The sequence below is a fragment of the Myxine glutinosa genome, chromosome 2 (assembly GCF_964187855.1).
Source record: "Myxine glutinosa chromosome 2, kmMyxGlut1.1, whole genome shotgun sequence".
Lineage (NCBI taxonomy): Eukaryota > Metazoa > Chordata > Myxini > Myxiniformes > Myxinidae > Myxine > Myxine glutinosa.
Genome location: NC_136262.1, coordinates 170,756,840 through 170,780,839, shown reverse-complemented (window position 1 = coordinate 170,780,839; position 24,000 = coordinate 170,756,840). Strand labels below are relative to the sequence as shown.

General features: G+C 49.0%; 1 protein-coding gene across 3 annotated transcripts in view; it reads right to left on the bottom strand.

Moving 5' to 3' along the window:
• Window positions 1–24,000, bottom strand: part of LOC137421081 (TBC1 domain family member 9) — a 299,349-nt gene that overhangs the window by 162,893 nt on the left and 112,456 nt on the right. For all 3 annotated transcript variants that reach the window (XM_068106775.2, XM_068106773.2, XM_068106774.2), the window contains 2 exons: window positions 11,558–11,708; window positions 180–394 (listed from right to left, as the gene is read on the bottom strand). In XM_068106775.2, the coding sequence (XP_067962876.2) occupies window positions 180–394; window positions 11,558–11,708 (366 nt within the window). The remainder of the gene's footprint in view (window positions 1–179; window positions 395–11,557; window positions 11,709–24,000) is intronic.

The window sequence follows — 24,000 nt, the reverse complement described above, 5'->3', positions numbered from 1 at the left end:
AAACCTAAAATTAAATATAGACACAATGGAAGTTCATTTAATGAAAAACGATATATTTTTAATTTGTTGCCCATCCTCCACACTTCTACAGCAACAATTCACGTATTCCCAACGAATAATGCATCGTTCTGATTTTTTTTTAAAGACCAATTTTATAAGGATTGAGCGCACGCCTTTACCTGACAGTAGCCAATTGTGGGATTCCTGAAGGCGTAGGCAGTGAGTACACGACGCAGAGCAGCAATGCCCAATTCCGACTGGAACGCCGGGTGTTCGGGAAGTGAACGATGCAGATCGCGCTCAATCTCCTCGGTGGCTAATGAGCAGCGGCCCCTGGACTGACTCACGAGGTCTGCATAGTAACCCGGGTGTGTGGCGAGCTCGTGCACAGCACCTGCAAAAGAGTAGTTCACAAACCTTCCGATTGTAAGGCAACTGGTGTCAGAGATCATCACGTTTCACACCAATCACAAACTGGCAGGCGCTGAGTCTGCCGCTGACAACTTCCCCCTCCGATAGTGGACTCAACATTTTTGCACTCATTCTGCACTTTCCTGGTGTTGTTTTGCCGAATTGGGTTCAAAAAGGAGGAAATAAAGTCACACAAAGAAACACACTTCGGGTCTTGGAAGAAACAAACGCCCCTTTTGGAATCCAAGGAACCACGAGATGTGATGAAACACCAACTTAACCCAAATCAGGTCGGGTTATTTTGTACCTTCTCAAAGCTGGGTTGGGGGGGGGGGGGGGGGGATTTGGTGGCAACCGTAGATCCGATTTTTATAAAATCAGCATCAAAGCGTGCGCAATTATAATTTAACAGATAACGTTGTGAAAGCGCAGCACGAGAAAAATAGTTTCTGCGAAAATACGGCGAGAACGTATCGAGGGGGTGGGCGGAATGGGCTTCCCACCCCCTCCACCGGCCTGAATCGGGTTAACGCATGTGGCAAAATATTACAACTTAAGGCAGAAAAAGCATTTCCCTCAACCACAGATAACCTCTGGTAGCAAGGAAAACTACAAAGGATTGCAGCCTTTCACTTAAATTGTAATGAAGACCGGATGTGAAACTGCAACTTGATGTGTGGCATGGAATTTAAAAAATGATACATCATTTCGCATCTGATCCATCAATGCCAAGATGGCAACCTATCAACTTCATTTTCACACACTAATTTGCCGCCAACATTGAAAATTTAAACATTAATTGTTTAATACAAAAAATTTAATATTAATTAATTACTTAAAGTGAGTCACAATATTCAAAGCTGTTGACAAAATGGCCAATCCCAACTACAATCCGCTGCTGCCATGACAAGGGAGGAGAAGGAAAAAAGCACATCGTTTCTGGGGCTCGATCGCAAGATGAGCAAACTTCTTCATAACAACGATCTACGGGGCTTAAGGAGACGAGAATACAGCATAATCACATGGAGGACAAGGACAAAAGAAAACATCTATGTATTTTAACATTAATTACAAAGACATCAGTAGACGACAGTCAAATACCGATACTATATGGCCTTACAGAACATGACAATGGGTCATAGGTTTTCTGACGTGGAGAGGTTCAGGTGGAGGGGAAGCCCAACGAGCAGCTATGAACAACCAAAAAACAAGCATTTCTCCTTCAGCGTCGGTTTGTCAGCATCACCGTGTGAGTAACTGAATTTCAGGAGGTGGATATCACAATGTACAGTGCATTCAGAAAGTATTCAGATCCCTTCACTTTTTTCACATTTTGTTATGTTGCAGCCTTACGCTGAAATCGTTTAAATTCATTTTTTCCCTCATCAATCGACACTCAATACCCCACAATGACAAAGAGAAAACAGGATTTTAGAAAGTTTTGCAAATTTATTAAAAATAAAAAACTGAAATATCACATTTACATAACTATTCATACCCTTTGCTATGACACTTGAAATTTAACTCAGGTGCCTCCCATTTCTCTTGATCATCTTTGAGATGTTTCTACACATTGATTGGAGTCCACCTGTGGCAAATTCAATTGATTGGACATGATTTGAAAGGCACACACCTGTCTATATAAGGTCTCACAGCTGACAATGCATATAAGAGCAAAAACCAAGCCATGACGTCGAAGGAGCTGCCTGCAGAGCTCAGAGACAGGATTGTGTCGAGGCACAGATTTGGGGAAGACTACAAAAAAATTTCTGTTGCATTGAAGGTTCCCAAGAGCACAGTGGCCTCCATAATTCTGAAATGGAAGAAGTTTGGAACAACCAGCACTCTTCCTAGAGCTGGCCGCCCGGCCAAACTGAGCAATCGGGGGAGAAGGGCCTTGGTAAGAGAGGTGACCAAGAACCCGATGGTCAATCTGGCTGAGCTCCAGAGATCCTGTGTGGAGATGGGAGAAACTTCCAGAAGGACAACCATCACTGCAACACTCCACCGATCTGTGTGTGCTTTATGGCAGAGTGGCCAAACGGAAGCCTCTCCTCAGAGAAAGACACATGAAAGCCCACAGAATCTTGTTTCTCACAGTCTGAGAGTCCTTTAGGTGCTTTTTTGCAAACTCCAAGCGGGCTTTCATGTGTCTTTCACTGAGGAGAGGCTTCCGTCTGGCCACTCTGCCATAAAGCCCAGATCGGTGGAGTGTTGCAGTGATGGTTGTCCTTCTGGAAGTTTCTCCCATCTCCACACAGGATCTCTGGAGCTCAGCCAGATTGACCATCGGGTTCTTGGTCACCTCTCTTATCAAGGCCCTTCTCCCCCGATTGCTCAGTTTGGCCGGGCGGCCAGCTCTAGGAAGAGTGCAGGTTGTTCCAAACTTCTTCCATTTCAGAATTATGGAGGCCACTGTGCTCTTGGGAACCTTCAATGCAACAGAAATTTTTTGTAGGCTTCCCCAGATGTGTCTCGACACAATCCTGTCTCTGAGCTCTGCAGGCAGTTCCTTCGACCTCATGGCTTGGTTTTTACTCTGATATGCATTGTCAGCTGTGAGACGTTATTTAGACAGGTGTGTGCCTTTCCAAATCATGTCCAATCAATTGAATTTACCACAGATGGACTCCAATAAAGGTGTAGAAACATCTCAAAGATGATCAAGAGAAATGGGAGGCACCTGAGCTAAATTTCAAGTGTCATAGCAAAGGGTCTGAATACTTATGTAAATGTGATATTTCAGTTTTTTCTTTTAAACAAATTTGCAAAACCTTCTAAAATCCTGTTTTCTCTTTGTCATTATGGGGTAATACCCCATACTTTTTTACTTGGGCCATACTTCTTTTTTTTTGTAAATCAATCGAGAGGGGTGTTCATATTACGTATTTTGGTGTGTAGAACACAAATCTGAGGTTTTTAAAAATTCTGATAACCCTAACCTACATCAATTTGCAGTTGATTATTATTAAATTTTTGATTATTTTGCTATTCTTCTGGAAAAAAAGAGATGTTTTTTATTTTGAAGTTAGGGCTTTTATTTTGGTAACTTCCTGTTGGGACGGCAGTTGTGGCCATCTTGTTGCTGAAAGCTCGATGTTGAGGAGGTTGGCAATCCTTATCCATCCGTCTTCTCTTCTCTTCTTATGGCATTGCCAGTAAGTACGTTTTTTATTAGGAACCTGAGGAACAAATAGATATTAATTTTAGATGTAAATTACCTTGTTTTCTATTATATTTGTTAATTGATTTGTGTACTTACCTATTGCTAGCCTGAGTTACATGTGAAGGAAAATAGTGACCTGTGAAGTGAATATTTTGACGGTTTTCTGGAATACCTGTGTAATACCTTAATATCTGTCTGTAGTGGATACTTACCTGTGTATTATTGTTTTTATTTCAGTGTGAACTACTAAAAATGGCTCAAGTCAGAACAAGGATGAAATCAAGTTCTCATTTAAGGAATCTTGTTGGCACTGGGCAGGAGCTGTTGGTGTCTGAACTGCCAACTGTGAGGGATATCCTGAGGTATGGCATCTACTTGAGGGAGCAAAGTGAAGATGACAGGAGGAACTACCCAGTGGACCAGCTCGTGTCTGACATCTACCCTGGTCTGATTTGTCAGTGGAGCAAAGCTAATAGTAAGGGAAACATATGAAAATCTGTTAACTAAATTGTTACCAAAAAATTTCTTCACCAATATGTTTGTAAAGGTGTGTAATAACATGTGTTAAAATGTTGAAGGTCAACTCCCGTGGAAAACCCAGAAAAAAAGCTGTTGAATTCGGGTACCGATAAATTATTTTCGAGAATTTTTATTTTTTTAAATCGGCCATTAAGTAACTTATGAGGGGTCAAATAAGGGTTTTTCATGATTCTGAGTTGATTGTTAACATTTATATTTCACCACAGACACTCCTTTGTGGAAAAATAATTTCTAAATATATCTCATTTTCTACTTTGCAGGACATGGAGTCTAGCAATATGGATGAAGACGTTACTCCACCTGTGCTCAATTGCTTCATCTGTGCACGCTCGGATACACCAGCTGAAAGGCTCATACAGGCAACTCCAAAGGGATACTCAACTTTATTGAAACAAGCAGAAACTGTCGAAAATGTTACTGTTGTGGAACGTATGAAGGAGGCTCAAAAGGAAGGAAAACTGAGGTACCACCAGAAGTGTAAAAATGATCTGTACAACAACTTTGTTGCAACCACCAAGAAGTCAGCTCAAGCATCAAAGGCAGAGAAAGAGTCATCAAAGTTGAAGAGAAGACGCACTACTTGTGAGTTCAGTTCATCAACTGGCTGCAGTTCTAGAAGATCACAGTCAGTTGACCTCCTGTATAAGGATGTATGCATTCTTTACAACCAACCAGCCCAGCTCTACAAAAATAATCCAGCACAAGCTAGAAAGAAATACAGAGTGCCAGATAATTTGACTGCAGATACACTGAAGGCAAGCTTGCTGAAGACAGCACGGAGTCGCGGGGATGACTGGGGCACTGAAGTCACTGGACGCCTGGAAGGGATCAACGACTTGGTAGCAGAAGAAACACTGTACCATTTGCGATGCAAACTTATGTTTGCGAGAGGTGACAGTTTGTCCAAGACTGAAGAGGAAGGAAAAAGGAAGAGAGGAAGGAAAAAGGAAGAGAGGACAGAGGAGTATTGATGAGGAGCAAGAGGCAGTTTTTATTGAATTCTGCGAATGGTTAGACTCAGAATTAGAGCATGGGGTAATGAACATGGACCAAGTCCATGAAAAGCTGCAGGAGTTTGATCAGTCACCAGAGAAGAGCCTTTCTTATTCAAAGCATTGGCTAAAGATAAAACTTCTAGAGAAATACGAAGACACCTTGTATTTCACAACACAGAAAAGAAGGGCAGATGTACTCTGTCTCAAAGATGGCACCGACAATATTCTGCGAAAGCATCATGCTAATCTTGACCATGGAGATGAGAAGACTCAGATCATAAAGACGGCACTCAAGTTCATATCCAATGATATTGCCTTGATTGATTTAGGTCCAAAGTCATACCCCACCACACACAGTATGACTGACATCGATAGTCAGCTGACACTTGTTCCTGCAAGCCTTCAGATGTTCTTGAGACTGATTGTCAAGACAGACGAAAGAGTTGCCGTTTGGGGGCAGAATTTTATTAAGGTCTGTCGACCTCGGTCTGGAGTATTGCCACACCAAATGGGGCTTGCCATACAACTTGATCATAGATTTGGGTCAAAATGGATGCTCAACAAGTTCCACTGGCTGGGATACACTGAGTCTTACACGGAGACACAAAACTACAAATACTGCTTCCTTAATAGTAGGAGTGGAGATGATGTTCCAGATACTTCTGGCACTCTTGACACCATTGTGGAGGAAACCGATGAACAGATCAATGATGAGGTTGCGGTTGATGCTGCGCTTGAGGATCAATCAGTGATGACAGCCAAAGTGCCAGCCAGTGAAAGTGAATTGTCAAGTAATGATCAGGTGGTCTTTATGGAGGTTGGGGAAACAAACAATGCAGTCACTCAGTTTGTTGGAGACAATATAGATTTAAACATTGTCTCTATTCACGGAAACACTCCCTTTCACTCAATGGGTTGGATCGAAGTCACCTCTCCGGCACCACCTTTGCCAGATCCACAGACAACAGCAGCTTTCCCCCGGGTGAAGTTGAAGGCACTCGACAAAGCTAAGATCCTGAGAGGAACTGAAGTAAAGATTATTCCATTTACGAACAGGAAACAGATAGGAACGAACGCGATCATGTTTCTCCCCCACGCTGAGCTTTCCTCCTCCCTGGCTCATGATCAGCCACTCCTCACTCCAGGTGACACACTCTGGGCAGCGGGGTGGGTGATCAAAGCCAACGATCCTGAGTTCCCACACTCCAACTGGAATGGCTGGATGAAGAGAATCCATGCTAATGATGCAAAGCAGAGCACACAGATCGAGTTCCTCCCAGTTATTGAAGGGGACCCTAATGACCTCAACACCATCTTCACCACTCTGAAAGAGTGCATACGGCGCGCTGGGGTCGCTATAGTGACCTTTGATCTTCCGATTTGGCTGAAGGCTGTGAATATAATAAAGCAGGCAAATCTACCCATCATTCCAAGGTTGGGTGGTTTTCACCTGCTGAAGTCTTATCTTGGATCAATGGGTAACATCATGGAAGATTCTGGACTACTAGATGTGATCCAGGTGATCTATCCTGGAAGTACGACAGCCAACCACATCATGGATGGAGGATGTTTTGACAAGGCAATCCGTGTTCACCTCCTCATCGATGCAGCCATCTCTCAACACATCATGAAACTTGCCTTCACTGAGGAGGAGCGTGGTGACATGAAGACCTGTCACATAATGGCATTACATGCAGAAACTGCAGTCATGATGTTGTTGAGTCTGAAGAAGACATAGACAATGACTGTTGAAACTTCTGACATTGTGAATGAGAAATAACTCTCGAGTATTATATATGTATGTGAAATAAAAGCTACTTTGTGTGTAAATGTAAAAGTGAAAATATAAATGTTAACAATCAACTCAGAATCATGAAAAACCCTTATTTGACCCCTCATAAGTTACTTAAGGGCCGATTAAAAAAAATAAAAATTCTCGAAAATAATTTTTCGGTACCCGAATTCAACAGCTTTTTTTCTGGGTTTCCCACGGGAGTTGAACTTCAACATTTTAACACATGTTATTACACACCTTTACAAACATATTGGTGAAGAAATTTTTTGGTAACAATTTAGTTAACAGATTTGTGAAATACCTCATAAAATGCCCTTACTATAATGCTCTTTTCAAGCCTCCTGTTATCAATGAAAAGGTGACCATCATGTCCAAGCTCAAGGAGGTCTGGAATCAGGCATTGAAGTTTTCTCTTGGGAAGGGCAGCCTTGATGCCAAAGAGAGGTTCATTGTCAAGTTAGACAAGTTATTTGATATTTTGACTTGCAAGTGTCAGATTACCAGTTGTGAGGGGGGAGGCTGTGAGGCCGGTGAGGGCTGTGTGATCCAAGCCCACATTAACTGCTCCTGCAGCAGAGAGAAAATGATTCCTGTGAAAGATCTTGCCTACATCAAGGGACAGAAAGAGAAGGTTGGAAGTAAAGGACCCCACCAAATGGGGAGCCCTGATCTGCCAGAGCACAAGAGACAGGTGAGGACATTGGAAAGGCAGGAAAAGAAAAAGAATGCAGAGAAAAGGAGAAGGAGCAAGGAGGAAAATGCTGCAGCAGCAGAGAAGGCAGCCAGGAAGGATGTTGAGAGATTTTTGTCAGATGGTGATGAGGATCTGGAATTGGAGAGAAGTGGTGCTGAAGATGAGTTTGTCACTGAAGTTGAGCTCTTCCCTGAAACTGACACTGAGCCTGCAGCTTCAGCAAAGGTCCAGAAAAACTATGATGAGATTCCAAACATTGCCCTTGCTAGTGTAAGGTATGGCATAGGGCTGAGGCCAACTGCAGCGATAGCAACTGCAGCTCTGATTGATGCAGGAATCATCACAGAAGACAATACAAGTAAAGTGATTGATAAGAACAAGGTCAATAGAGCACAGGAGAAGTTGATGACAGAGCTGGGGGAAGAGTTTGATGAGAAGTGCAGGGAGGAGGGGGGGATCTCCTGCATCCTCTTTGATGGGCGGATTGACCTGACCAATGAGATGATGGAAGCTGAGGGCAGTGACCAATCTTTTCCTGCAAAGATCAAGGAAGAACACTATAGTGTTGTTAGTGAGCCTGGTAGCTACTATCTGTTCCACTTTACCCCAGAGAAAGCAACTAAAGAGGAGTCACATGCAGAGCAGATTGCTAAGGTCCTGTTTGCCTGGCTGAAAGAGAGGGGTTTTGATAAGACCTTGTGGGCCATTGGAGGAGACTCAACAAATGTCAACACTGGTGTGAAAGCTGGAGTAATGCGGAAGCTGGAGCTGCACCTGGGGAGAAAGCTGGTCTGGTTGGTGTGCAACCTGTACACTGGTGAACTTCCCCTGCGCCATCTCATTGTTCACCTTGATGGCCCTACTCTGTCAGACAACACATTTTCCGGGCCAATAGGAAAGCTCCTTGCTTCTGCTACAGACTTGGATATCAATCCAAACTTCACCCGGATCTTTGCTGGCCCTCCACTGATCAAGCTGTCTGACAAGGCCATTGAAGATCTCTCAACTGATCAACACTATGGCTATAAAATTGTCTGTGCAATCAGGGATGGAGTGCTTCCTGCAAGGCTGGCTCTGTTGGAGATTGGACCAGTAAACCACAGCCACTGGCTCACCACAACGAACAGACTTCTCAGGCTCTGGGTGTCAAAGCATGGACTGAAAGGAAAACACCGGAAGAATCTGCAATTCATTGTGGAATTCATCATTGGAGTGTATTATCCATGTTGGTTCAACGTGAAAGTCAAGCACTCCTGGATCGAAGGGCCTAGGCACATCTTGTTTCAGCTGGACTGCCTCAAGTCCCAGAGGAAGGAGGTGCTGGACCTTGTGATGCCGACTGTGAGAAGATCTGCTTGGTATGCCCACAGTGAAGCCATCCTCCAAACACTGCTGTGCTCTGAGGATCAGAAGGAGAGGACTGAGGGGGTGGAGAGAATCCTGGCCATCAGGGGAGAGGGGGACCCAGACACTCAGCTGGGGGACTCCTCTGTCAGGACCAGAAAGACACCTGACATCAACTGTGATGCTTCCAGCATTGGTAACTTGATCAGCTGGTCAGAAGGTGTGTCAGAGCCACCTCTCACCTGCTCCCTAAGCACCTCGGAGGTGAAGAACTTCATCAACACCCCCATGGAGGTGCTCAACTGGCCTTGCCACACACAAAGATTTGAGAGGGTTGTTAAAATGGTGACTGAGGCTTCTGCTAAGTACTTCTCACAGGAAAAGAGGGATGGAGGCATCAGGGCTCAGAAGGCCAGCAGGAGGGTGATGTCCAAGAATGAGTCAAAGCAGGACTTGTGCAACCTGGTAAAGTTCAAGAAGTAAGGAGATTGATCTTTGTAATTGTAACCAGTGATATACATGCAGTTCACCTGTTAATAAATATGTACATTTGATTTGGCTGTGTCAATATGAATGATTTCCCTTATATCTTTTAATATCTTATAAAGGGGTTCGAAAGGGTAAAATTGGCAATTTAGAAATACAAATTGATGTAGGTTAGAGTTATCCTATCCAAAAAATAAACTCATATTTGAATTCCCCATAAAAAATACATAATATAGACACCCCTCATGTTAGGATTTCCTTCCGATTCATTTTGGCACCTGATATGACCCGCCCTAATTGGGGTATTGAGTGTAGATTGATGAGGGAAAAAATGAATTTAAACGATTTCAGCATAAGGCTGCAACATAACAAAATGTGAAAAAAGTGAAGGGGTCTGAATACTTTCTGAATGCACTGTAAAGTTCCACACAGGACAGTAATCTTTACTTTACCAAGCTCGTTGATGTAATGGTTAAGAGTGTGCGCTCTGAGTCTGGAAGGTCGGCAATCCTCGGCCGAGTCATAACAAAGACTTGAAAAATGGTACGTGCTGCTTCCTTGCTCGATACTCAGTATATAAAAGGGATAGAGCACGAACAAACAATTTAAGATTTTTTGATTCTCCCGCGATGAAGCTGAGTCTGCTGCGAGCTTATCACTTCATCACAGATAGGTCGGTGGTCTCTCTGTCTTCAACTGCCTCCTTCATCGTCTCGCACCCTCTGCTCTTCCCGTGCTTTGTCCACCACCCTTCCCCCCCCCCCCCCCATCCCCAATGTTTCTGCAGGGCACACAAGGTCCACCATCAACCCCCTTCTGGTGAAACTACCTAAATCCAGGATCACTGCTCACCTCCACTCATTTGTTCCTCTTTTTCCCCACCTGTGGAACCAACTTCCACATCCTCTTCAATCTCATTCTTCCCTCCAGGTCTTCAAGACAGCTGTTCTCCACCATCTCCAATCGTCCCCACTCCAAAACGATTATCTTTTCTACAAACATTAATCCCACCCAAATTCCTCCTCCTTCCAAATTTCCAGTTTTCCCTCCTGAGAGTTCCCTTCTGAATCCATCTTGTCCACCCCATACATCCTCTCCTGTCCCCATTCTTCCCCACAACCATTGATTTATTCAAGCCTACCTCTATCTTGGCCTTCAACTCTGCTGTTGTTTCCCCCTCTCTCTCCTGTTCCTTTTGCACGTTTTGCATCATGTTTTTGGCTGTTATGTCCAGATCCGTTCATTGTACTAGCTCTTCCACGAGCCTCGACTATACACACAAAAAAAAAATTGTCAACCATTGCGCAGCCTTGATGGGCCGACTGGTCGCCTCGTGCATTGACGTTTCATGTAAGGGAACTCATAGTTATCTATTTCCTCAATAACCCCTTGAATGCCGGCCAGAAGGTGCACAGAGCATTCACAATTCAGTCGTGGATTATTGAAGCACCCGCTCGGCCCAAAACTGAAGGAGTCGCGAGACAAACACACAAACAAACACAAAAAGCACACAAACACACACCGGTCCGTGAATTATAGCAAGGATTGTCGAGAAAATATTGAGAGCATGCACAAGCATATGCAAATTTACTTTTTGTCATGTAAAGTGGGGGCTGGCAGACCCCAGAGGTACGCACACTCGCCTCTAAGCTGTCCAGCCTTGGTTTTATTCCTGACCCGGCTATAAAGTGTCATCCCGGCGTTTCACAGGCAAGATGATTCGTTAATGTGCGTGCCCATCCCTCGGATGGACATTAAACGAGCATCCAGTCTGCCGACATTAGTTGGTGGACATTAAGGACCCCAGGGTGTCCTTCGCAAAGTGTTGCCGAGCTATTACCGGCACCGTGAACAAATTCCAAATATCTGACCTAACTGCTGCTGGGAAGGAAGGCAATGGCAAACCACCCAGTATAACCCTTGCTCAGGAAGCTGCTTCGGTGGCACAGATGCTCTGTGACAGAATATGATGCATCAGAGAGAGAGAGAGAGAGAAAGAGAGAGAATGGAAAGTGAAAGAACTTTCTTCTACGATCCTGTCAAATATAGAGCAATTTGATTCCAAGTAGTTCCTTCTAAACTATTTGGATTCCATGTAGTTCATAGTGTTCAGGGTTTTTTCTGACCTGAGAACAGCAGCCAGAGTTCGGCACGCAGGCGGTCGGGGATTCCCGCGGTGACAAGTTCTCGCACTCGTTCTGTGTGGTACATACAGGTTCCGCGCCCAAACTCTGCGAAGTGGAGTTGCCAGAGTTCCTCCTTAACATGCTCCTTGGCCTGCAAGCAAGTGGCACGTCATGCGATGTGGAGACGAGCGGAAAGCCGATTTAAGCCTCGGCGTTCAGTCGCTGTCAAAGGTATTTGACGCTGGCAGTTTCTGATTATATTCCCAAGAATCTCGAGTCACAGGAGGATAACCAACACACTAATTCTGTTTCTCCATCATATGCTTCGGAACATTCTGCACCATGATAAATGTTTCCTGTCAAGATCCATTTTCAGACCTGTCTCCAACCCAGAGGGTAGCTGAGAGTAGACTCAGAATGAGAGCCGAATATTCAACCATCATATTAAATTTAATGAAAAATATTCTCCAACATGATGTTGCACAAGTACGTCATACTCATTATCAACATATTGGTGATCACAACAAGACAAATACTGAAGTAGAGGTTTGACTAAATAAGAATGGAATATACAAATAATATATATATATATATATACTAGTGGGGTCACCCGTGGGAATCCCACGGGTATGGACGTGTGTGACATTTGGACATCTTGATTTACATGCTGCACATTAAATTTTACAAAATGGTTAAAATGGTGTAATGAACACAATTTATTTATTTCACATAATATGTGACTCCTCACTCCTCTCCACCCTCATGCCACTCCTCCTCACACTCCTCTCCAATACCTCCTCGCACTCCTCTCCAACACCTCCTCGCACTCCTCTCCAACCCCTCCTCGCACGCCTCTCCAACACCTCCTCGCACTCCTCTCCAACACCTCCTCGCACTCCTCTCCAACACCTCCTCGCACTCCTCTCCAACACCTCCTCGCACTCCTCTCCAACACCTCCTCGCACTCCTCTCCAACACCTCCTCGCACTCCTCTCCAACACCTCCTCGCACTCCTCTCCAACACCTCCTCGCACTCCTCTCCAAGCCCTCACACTCCTCTCCAAGCCCTCACACTCCTCTCCAATACCTCCTCACAGTCCTCTCCAATACCTCCTCGCACTTCTCTCCAATACCTCCTCGCACTTCTCTCCAATACCTCCTCGCACTCCTCTCCAATACCTCCTCGCACTCCTCTCCAATACCTCCTCGCACTCCTCTCCAATACCTCCTCGCACTCCTCTCCAATACCTCCTCGCACTCCTCTCCAATACCTCCTCGCACTCCTCTCCAATACCTCCTCGCACTCCTCTCCAATACCTCCTCGCACTCCTCTCCAATACCTCCTCGCACTCCTCTCCAATGCCTCCTCGCACTCCTCTCCAATACCTCCTCGCACTCCTCTCCAATACCTCCTCGCACTCCTCTCCAATACCTCCTCGCACTCCTCTCCAATACCTCCTCGCACTCCTCTCCAATACCTCCTCGCACTCCTCTCCAATACCGCCTCGCACTCCTCTCCAATACCTCCTCGCACTCCTCTCCAATACCTCCTCGCACTCCTCTCCAATACCTCCTCGCACTCCTCTCCAATACCTCCTCGCACTCCTCTCCAATACCTCCTCGCACTCCTCTCCAATACCTCCTCGCACTCCTCTCCAATACCTCCTCGCACTCCTCTCCAATACCTCCTCGCACTCCTCTCCAATACCTCCTCGCACTCCTCTCCAATACCTCCTCGCACTCCTCTCCAATACCTCCTCGCACCCCTCTCCAATAGCTCCTCGCACCCCTCTCCAATAGCTCCTCGCACCCCTCTCCAATAGCTCCTCGCACCCCTCTCCAATAGCTCCTCGCACCCCTCTCCAATACCTCCTCGCACCCCTCTCCAATACCTCCTCGCACCCCTCTCCAATACCTCCTCGCACCCCTCTCCAATACCTCGTCGCACCCCTCTCCAATACCTCGTCGCACCCCTCTCCAATACCTCGTCGCACCCCTCTCCAATACCTCCTCGCACCCCTCTCCAATACCTCCTCGCACCGCTCTCCAATACCTCCTCGCACCGCTCTCCAATACCTCCTCGCACCCCTCTCCAATACCTCCTCGCAATCCTCTCCAATACCTCCTCGCACCGCTCTCCAATACCTCCTCGCACCGCTCTCCAATACCTCCTCGCACCGCTCTCCAATACCTCCTCGCACCGCTCTCCAATACCTCCTCGCACCCCTCTCCAAGCCCTCACACTCCTCTCCAAGCCCTCACACTCCTCTCCAAGCCCTCACACTCCTCTCCAAGCCCTCACACTCCTCTCCAAGCCCTCACACTCCTCTCCAAGCCCTCACACTCCTCTCCAAGCCCTCACACTCCTCTCCAAGCCCTCACACTCCTCTCCAAGCCCTCACACTCCTCTCCAAGCCCTCACACTCCTCTCCAAGCCCTCACACTCCTCTCCAAGCCCTCACACTCCTCTCCAAGCCCTCACACTCCTCTCCAAACCCTCACACTCCTCTCCAAGCCCTCACACTCCTCTCCAAGCCCTCACACTCCTCTCCAAGCCCTCACACTCCTCTCCAAGCCCTCACACTCCTCTCCAAGCCCTCACACTCCTCTCCAAGCCCTCACACTCCTCTCCAAGCCCCCACACTCCTCTCCAAGCCCTCACACTCCTCTCCAAGCCCTCACACTCCTCTCCAAGCCCTCACACTCCTCTCCAAGCCCTCACACTCCTCTCCAAGCCCTCACACTCCTCTCCAAGCCCTCACACTCCTCTCCAAGCCCTCACACTCCTCTCCAAGCCCTCACACTCCTCTCCAATACCTCCTCACACTCCTCTCCAATACCTCCTCACACTCCTCTCCAATACCTCCTCACACTCCTCTCCAATACCTCCTCACACTCCTCTCCAATACCTCCTCACACTCCTCTCCAATACCTCCTCACACTCCTCTCCAATACCTCATCACACTCCTCTCCAATACCTCCTCACACTCCTCTCCAATACCTCCTCACACTCCTCTCCAATACCTCCTCACACTCCTCTCCAATACCTCCTCACACTCCTCTCCAATACCTCCTCACACTCCTCTCCAATACCTCCTCACACTCCTCTCCAATACCTCCTCACACTCCTCTCCAATACCTCCTCACACTCCTCTCCAATACCTCCTCACACTCCTCTCCAATACCTCCTCACACTCCTCTCCAATACCTCCTCACACTCCTCTCCAATACCTCCTCACACTCCTCTCCAATACCTCCTCACACTCCTCTCCAATACCTCCTCACACTCCTCTCCAATACCTCCTCACACTCCTCTCCAATACCTCCTCACACTCCTCTCCGCTCCAATCGGCCCTCACTCTCCGCTCCAATCGGCCCTCACTCTCCGCTCTAATCGGCCCTCACTCTCCGCTCCAATCGCCCCTCACTCTCCGCTCCAATCGGCCCTCACTCTCCAACTCCTTGCTCCTCACTCTCCCACCCTTAGCTCCTCGTTCTCCCACCCTTAGCTCCTCGTTCTCCCACCCCTAGCTCCTCGTTCTCCAACCCCTATCTCCTCGCTCTCCAACCCCTCGCTCCTCGCTCTCCAACCCCTCGCTCCTCGCTCTCCAACCCCTCGCTCCTCGCTCTCCAACCCCTCGCTCCTCGCTCTCCAACCCCTCGCTCCTCGCTCTCCAACCCCTCGCTCCTCACTCTCCAACCCCTCGCTCCTCACTCTCCAACCCCTCGCTCCTCTCTCCAACCCCTAGCACCTCGCTCTCCAACCCCTCACTCCTCTCCAACCATCCTCATCGTTGTTGCAGCAGCATTCTGTGTAGTTCTCTCGTCTCGTGCGGTTCTTGCTACATCCTGTTCAAGTCTGCATTGACGTTCGTCGACGGACTAGTTCGCCCGTCTCATTCGTTTTCTTGCTACATCCTGTTCAAGTCTGCGTTCTTCATCGACCGTCGCATTCATTTTGGAAATGGAAGTTTCCACGCAACGCATGAATTGTCACGATCCTCAAGAGGAAGTGTCTCGTAATTATCAGATGACAAATGGCAAGTAAATTAAATTGTGAAAATTAAAGATTTCAAATAAACCTATTTAAAGTGTATGCGCACATAACTAATAAATAAAAAAACGAAGAAATATCTCTCAGTAATTTCCTGAAACATATTTTACTTCCGGATAATAATGTTGAATGAAATAAGAAAGAACGAAGATATATATGTCGTTTTTGTGCCGACTCTCATAAAACGTAAAAGTAATATATTGTGGCGGACACAAAAGCCCACTGGCGTGGTGACATCATTCCGCGCACCAAGTGGGCGGTGGCCACGCCCGAGGGGTAGGCGTGGCCTCATGAGATACACCGGGCGCGCAGCCCGGAGCGGGCGAGTGTTACAGTGAGCTCCTGAAATAAAGACGCTTATAAGTTACCGCTTGTCCGCTTCCTCCTTGCTCGCAAGCAGCGCGCGTAACGCCGCGCTTTACTGGTGACCCCCTCGACGTTGGATCTGCCGGAGCGATCCTTCCACACGCGACGCCATTGCCATGGCCAACTTCATCAAACTTCCCGAATTTTGGGAGGCTCAGGCCGAAGTCTGGTTCGTCCAGGCTGAAGCCCAATTTCAGCTTCGGCGCCTCACCGGCGATGACACGCGCTATTGCCACGTCGTCGCCTCCCTCGGGCCTGGCACGGCCGCTTGAGTTGTGTCCGTCCTTCGCCACCCACCGGACGGCCACAAGTACGAGGCACTCAAGCGGCTACTCCTAGCCACGTTCGGCCTCACGGACGACGCACGGGCCGACCGCCTCCTGGATCTCCCCGAGCTCGGTGACACGCACCCGTCGGTCCGAATGGACCATATGCTGTCACTGTTGGGCGACGAAGCCCCCGGTTCTCTATTCTGGGCGCTTTTCCGTCGCCAACTTCCAGCGCAGGTTCGCCTCGCGTTGGCCGGGACTGGGCTAACGGAACCCCGAGCATTGGCAGCCGAGGCGGACAAGTACTTCGTCGCTTCGGACACGCGGGCGAGAGTCGGCGTGGCCGTCACGGCCCTCGTGGCTGATGCTGCTAATGCTGCTGATGCTGCTAATGCTGCTAATGCTGCTGATGCTGCTGATCCACAGCATCAGCTTATACAGCATACGCAGCATGCCGATACGCACCTCGTGACCGCCGCCACGCCCCGCCCACCGCCGCAGCGAAAACCGCCACCGCGGGGAAACCCGCCAACTCCACCGGCCTGGCGGAGCCAGCCGCGCTCCTCCAGCTCCACCACCTGGTGCTGGTTCCACACCAAGTTCGGCCACGGAGCTCGGCAGTGTCATCCGCCATGCTCCTTCAACAGGTCGGGAAATGCCCGGGCCGGCGCTCAATAGTGGCGATGAGCGCCGGCCGTTTGAGCAGCCTGCTGTTCATAACGGACACCTTCTCCGGGCGCCGTTACCTGTGCGACACGGGACCGCAGGTGAGTGTCGTTCCCGCCGGCACGTCAGACAAGCACGCCGCGGGTGGGGGCCCCGCGCTGCTTGCCGCGAACGGGACGCCCATCCGTACGTACGGAAAACGCTGCCTCTCTGCGGTTCGGAGGGCAGGTTTTCCGATGGACGTTCGTCACCGCCGACGTGCCCATGGCACTGCTTGGCGCGGACTTCCTGTGCGCTAATGGGCTCCTGGTCGACGTCAAGCGCAGACGTCTTGTCCAGGCCGAGACGTTCAGCTCGCTCGCTTGTGGGTTGCCCAGCTCGCCCAGCAGCTCAACGAGCGGCTTGCCAAGCGGCTTGCCGAACGGTTCGGTTCCGGCCACGTTGGTCTGTACGCTTCCGGCAGCGGACGCATTCACCCGCCTCCTCGCCGGCTTCCCGGCCCTCACGCGGCCCACCTTCTCGGCGGGGGCCGTCAAGCACGGGGTGGCCCATCACATCCCCACCGTCGGGCCACCGGTCTACGCCCGGGCACGCCGCCTCGAGCCGACGAAGCTGGCGGTGGCAAAAGCGGGGTTCGCTACCCTGGAGCGACTCGGCATCGTTCGGCGCTCAGAGAGCGCTTGGGCGTCGCCGCTGCACATCGTGCCGAAGCCCGGAGGGGGCTGGCGACCGTGCGGGGACTATCGCCGTCTCAATGACGCCACGACTCCTGACCGCTACCCCGTCCCCCACATTCAGGACTTTTCCGCCCGTTTGGCGGGCATGTCCTTCTTCTCGAAGGTGGACCTCATACGCGGCTACCATCAGGTCCCCGTCAGGCCGGAGGACGTCCCGAAGACGGCGGTCATCACGCCATTCGGACTCTTCGAGTTCCTGCGCATGCCCTTCGGTCTGAAGAATGCGGCTCAGGCGTTCCAGCGACTGATGGACAGCGTCCTGCGCGACTTGGATTTTGTCTACGTCTACCTGGACGATATCCTCGTCGCCAGCGCGTCCCGCGAAGAGCACCTACGCCACCTCCGCACGCTCTTCGAACGCCTGGGCCAGCATGGCCTGATTGTGAACCCCGCAAAGTGCCGGTTCGGCGCCGCCATAATCGATTTTCTGGGGCACCGTGTCACCAGGCACGGAGCCGTCCCCCTGCCGGCCAAGGTGGAGGCGGTGAAGGGGTTTCCGCGCCCCCGCACGATCAGAGGGCTGCAGGAGTTCCTGGGCATGGTGAACTTTTACCATCGGTTCCTGCCCCGTATCGCCCAGCTCCTGCGCCCCCTGCACGAAGCTCTCCGAGGTAAGCCGGGCAAAGGCGACGTTACCTGGACTGAGCAGATGGACACGGCATTCACGGGCGCGAAGCTCGCCTTGGCTAACGCCACCATGCTCGCGCACCCGGCGCCCGATGCACGATCGCCTTCACCACCGATGCCTCGGACTACGCGGTGGGCGCGGTGCACGAGCAATGGGTGCGTGGAGCTTGGCAACCGCTGGCGTTCTTTAGCCGGCAGCTTCGCCCGCCCGAACGCCGTTACAGTACCTTCGACCGCGAGTTGCTCGGGCTTCACTTGGCGGTCAGGCACTTCCGCCATCTGCTCGAGGGCCGTGCGTTCACTGCCTTCGTCGACCACAAGCCGCTGATCTTCACGATGGGCAAGGTCACCGAGCCGTGGTCGGCCCGGCAGCAGCGTCACCCGGCACACCCAGGACCCGTTGGCCCCGTTCACGGTGCCGGAACGCCGGTTTGACCACGTCCACGTGGACCTGGTGGGACCTCTGCCCCCCTCGCGGGGTTTCACCTACGTCCTCACCATGGTGGACCGCACCACCCGGTGGCCGGAGGCCGTGCCCTTGGCGTCGACAATGGCGGCCGATGTCGCGCAGGCTTTCATCGCCACCTGGGTCGCCCGGTTTGGCGCCCCCTCAGACATCTCGTCCGACCGCGGCCCCCAGTTCACCTCAGAGCTCTGGGGGGCGATCGCGCAGGGGCTCGGGGTCCGGCTGCACCGAACCACGGCCTACCACCCCCAGGCTAACGGCCTGTGTGAGCGATTTCACCGCTCATTTAAGGCCGCGCTCCGGGCCACCCTCCGCGACGGCGGCTGGGTCGACAGGCTCCCCTGGGTCCTGCTGGGCCTCCGGACGGCGCCCAAGGAGGACCTGCGCGCATCCGCGGCGGAGTTGGTCTTCGGGCAACCGCTGCGGGTGCCGGGCGGTGTTCCTCCCCAACTCCACGGCACCATGGTCCGCGGCACAGCAGCGCTCCGCTCTGCAAGAGACCGCCCAGAGGTTCGCCCCGGTGCCAACGGCATGCCACGGGCACCCACCGACGCACGTCGCCCCGGAGCTTCGCACGGCGGAGTACGTCTTCGTCCGCCACGATGCCCACCGGACACCACTGCGGCCCCCGTACGACGGGCCTTTCCGCGTGCTGGAGACCGGGGCGAAGCACTTCACCCTGGACATCGGCGGTACTCCTGACCGCGTTTCGGTAGACCGCCTCAAGCCGGCCCACCTCAACGTGGACCATCCACCGCCAGTGGCCCGACCCCCACGTCGGGGCCGCCCCCCTGCGGGCGGACCCCCGGCACCGCCGAAAAGAAAAAGCGAATTTTTAATATATGTCGACATTTTCCCCGACTGTTATTTTAAGCGGTGTATTTTTGTGTATCATCGTGGCGCGATTTTTATAAATATATCTCGGCAATTTCCCGTGTGTGCGTGAATGTTCTCAATTATTTCTGACACCGAGTCTAAAACCATCGATAAAAATTAAATCAGATGGTGAATTTGAGATAAAATCGTGAGGGTGACTCTCAATGAATGGGCTTTAGTTTACAGGCCTTTGAGAAATCATTTCGTTCTATAAACGGAAACTTTCTTGGGATTCTCTTCCCGTTTTTTTTCAACCGAGTCTAACACTATGTTAGCGACTGTTAAAAATGAAATGATATATCGAATTAGAATTGAAATAAACCTGTGTGAGAGAGAAAGACAGCATGGGCCGAACTAAACAGGCCTCAAAGCCATTCGAGGTAATAAAATGGTGGATATTTGTTTACATGAAGCCTCTCCAAGAATGGGTGGAGCTACTCTGCAAACGGACTAAGCCACACCCCCGGACAGAATCACCTTCATATAATATAATATAATATAATATAATATAATATAATATAATATAATATAATATAATATATATATATATATATATATATATGTGTGTCCATGTCAAAAGATTTGCAGCTAAGGATTCATATTGTAAAGGATAGCACACTGAGCAGTGAAATAATTTAAATTCTTTATAAATCACCTGACGTTTCGAAAACAAACAAGTTCTCTTCCACAGAGGCGTTGAGTGTGGTGGTGGTGAAACCGTTAAGTTTCGTTGGGGACAGTCACGTCATGGATTGGACCAAGTCCTTGCCAATCACAGGGCTTCCCTGCATTCAAAAGATTCTGCCATTTTTGACGTAATTTATTGTGTAGTGCTTTGTATGTGGGGTGTAAGTTGGTGTGTCGGTTGATGGAGTTTTCATCAAAGTACCAGGCCTCGATAATCTCGCGGTTCACTCTCAAAGCTCCTGTGCCAAGGGTCGTGGTCTGATTCCATGAGAATGTGTGTTGGTGTGTGTATGTATGTGTGTCGCAACCAATTACAACCTGTCTTGTCGTCTTACAGCACGCTGGTGTTCAGATAGCCTTGTGGTTAAGCGTTTGGATGTTTGGCCCACCTAATTGGCTTCACAATCTTCACATTGCATGTTGTAGATGACAATCTTTCTGTCAAATTTGTTCACCTGGTCTTTTGACTTTGACAGCTGTGCTCGTAAGGATTTTTGTGGTTTGTGGGTGATGGTGATGTTGTACTCACGTAGTATGCGGCTTGTGGTTTCAGAAGCATGTTTTATGTATGGAAGTGCCACCGTGTGTGGAGGTGTGGTTGGATTGTTATTGCTGTAGTTGGATTTCCGGCAACAAGATTTGATAAATGCATTTGGCTTGTATCGAGCGATAAAGTTATTGGAGCATGGAATGAAGGTATTGGAAAGGGTGTTGGAGAGGAGGATAAGGAAGAAAGTGAAGATAGACGAAATGCAGTTTGGATTTATGCCAGGAAGAGGAATGACAGACGTGCTTTTTATTGTGAGGCAGTTGCAGGAGAAGTACATGGAGAAGAGGAAGAAGTTGTTTCTTGGGTTTGTTGATCTGGAGAAAGCATTCAATAGGGTTCCACACGAAGTAGTGACTTGGACATTGAGGAAGTTAGGAGTGGAGGAATGGTTGATCAGAGTAGTGATGGCAATGTACAAAAGAGCGCGCACAGCTGTAAGGACGAAGGCCGGGAACAGTGGTGAGTTTGAGGTGAAGGTGGGAGTGCATCAGGGGTCGGTACGAAGTACACTACTATTTGTAGCTGTGATGGAGGTGCTGGCTCAGAACGTAAAGGAGGGTTTACCGTGGGAGTTGTTGTATGCAGATGATCTGGTGTTGATTGCGGAAAGTATGGATGGACTGAAGGAGAAGATGAACAAGTGGAGGGAATGTATGGAGACAAAAGGTTTGAAGGTGAATATCGGAAAAACTAAGGTGGTGGCAAGTGGTAAAGCATGTGGTGAGGTGGAAAGAACTGGGAAGTGGCCGTGTGCTGTGTGTCGGAAGGGTGTCGGAGTGAATTCCATTCAATGTACAATGTGCGCTGAGTGGATTCATAAAAAAAACTGTAGTGGTTTGAGAGGGTCATTAACCAGTGTGGCAGCTACATTCAAGTGTAAGGTGTGCACAGAGGGAGCTGCAGATGGAGGAAATGTTGAGTTGGATCTTGGAGACGGCATGAAGCTGGAAGGTGTGAAAACATTTTGTTACCTCGGAGACATAATCAGACAGACGCTCTAGTGGAGAAAATGGCCTTAAACCGAGCATTTATATTATATATTCGAGACATGCTGAATGGAGAAGGTGGATCAGACTCGGCAACGGTTGCTCGAGTGAGATGTGCATGGAAGAAGTTTCGGGAACTGAGTGGCATGCTCACGAGGAGGGGTGTGTCGTTGAAGCTGAAGGGAAAGGTGTATGCTGCATGTGTGAGAAGTGTTATGATTTATGGGAGCGAGACATGGGTAATGAACGTAGAGCAGCAACGAAGGTTGAAAAGGGTGGAAATGCGAATGGTTTGGTGGATGTGTGGAGTATCGTTGAGAGAGAGGAAGACAAATGATGAATTGCGATAGATGATGGGAATAGATCCTGTGATGGATGCTGTGAAGAGAAACAGTTTGAGATGGTTTGGTCATGTGTTGAGGAAGGATGAAAGTGACTGGTTGAGAAGAGTGATGGAAATGAATGTAGAAGGAAGTAGAGGATGGGGAAGACTGAGAAAGACTTGGCTAGAGATGGTCGAAGAAGAAATGCAGGCAAGGGGGTTAACATGGGGAGATGCAGAAAATAGGGCAAAATGGAGAAGATTGTCATGGGGACCGCAAGGCTAACCCCCGCTCTTGCAGGGAAAATGGCCTTAAAATGCCTGTTGTTGTTTGTTGTATTTGGGTGGTGGTTTTATCGCAGTAGTTGAGTGACGTGCAGCATTTCCATCCGGCAGTGTTCATGGTCACTGCAGTGTATTTTTGCATGATCTACTAAGCTGCGAACACAACTTATTTTGTGGCAGGTGGGATGGTCACTACGGTAATCCAATACTTTGTGTTAGTAGGTTTACGATACACCTGCGTGTGTAGCTCGCCATTTCCATCAATGGAAAGATGTACATCCAGGAATGGCAGAGACCCAGTTTGTTCTACTTCACATGTGAATTGTATTGCTGGCCATGTTTAATTTATATTTGTGTGGAAACGGTCAACATCAGCCTTCTTTATGATCACGAATGTGTCATTAACGGACCGCAGCCACAACCTCGGAGAAGGCTCACCATGTAGCGTAAGATATTCAAGAAGTTGTATCACAAATTCGGAGATGAGCCCTGAGATGGGTGAGCCTATCGGGGTTCCTTCATGTCTATATGTGGTGCTGACGAATACAAAGTACGTTGATTTGAGGCAGAGTTGAATGAGTGTCATGAGATGACCAGAGCTGAGGCAGCTGTTGCTCGCTCACTCTGTCATTGGTGATGTATTGTTCTAAGGTCTGCGTTGCTAATTAGACGGGTATGGATGTAAATAATGAAACCACATCGAATGAAATCATTATTTCATCATTCTCGATGCAGACATTTCTGATTTGGTTGATAAAATCAATAGCGTTCTTCACATTGTGTGCTGAATGGGTTGTTAACTGTTGGAGTCGATGGAAAAGCCAATTAGCCAGATTGTAGGTGGGTGCTCCTCGGAGGGCCACGATGGGTCGTAGTGGGACATCAATCTTTTGAATCTTTGGTAACCCGTGGAAGCGTGGAATGACGGAGTCGTTTGGTCTCATCGCATCCCATTCTTGTTTTGTGAGGAGGTTTACATCTCGCAGTTTCTGTAAGGTGGTTAGCTTAGTTAGGTGGTGTAAGGCTGTAAGGTGGTTAGCTGCTTGTCAAATGTCTTTGTAGGGTCACAAGACTTTGTGTGGTCGATGTTGTTGTCATCCACGAATGGTAAAATCCACGAATGTGGTAGAATGCTGCGCATCACTCAACTACTGCGAGAAAACCACTACCCAAATGCATTTATCAAATCTTGTCTCGCCGGAAATCAAACTACAGCAACAACAATCCAACCACACCTCCACACACGGTGGCACTTCCATACATACAACACGCTTCTGAAACCGCAAGCCGCATACTACATGAGTACAACATCAACATCACCCACAGACCACAAACATCCTTACGAGCACAGCTGTCAAAGCCAAAAGACCAGGTGAACAAATTTGACACAAGGAATGTCATCTACAACATAAAATGTGAAGATTGTGTAGCCAATAATGTGGGCCAAACATAAAAACGCTTTACCACAAGGCCAACTGACCACCAACATGCTGTAAGACGACAAGACAGGTTGTCATTGGTTGCGACAGACATACACATACACCAACACACA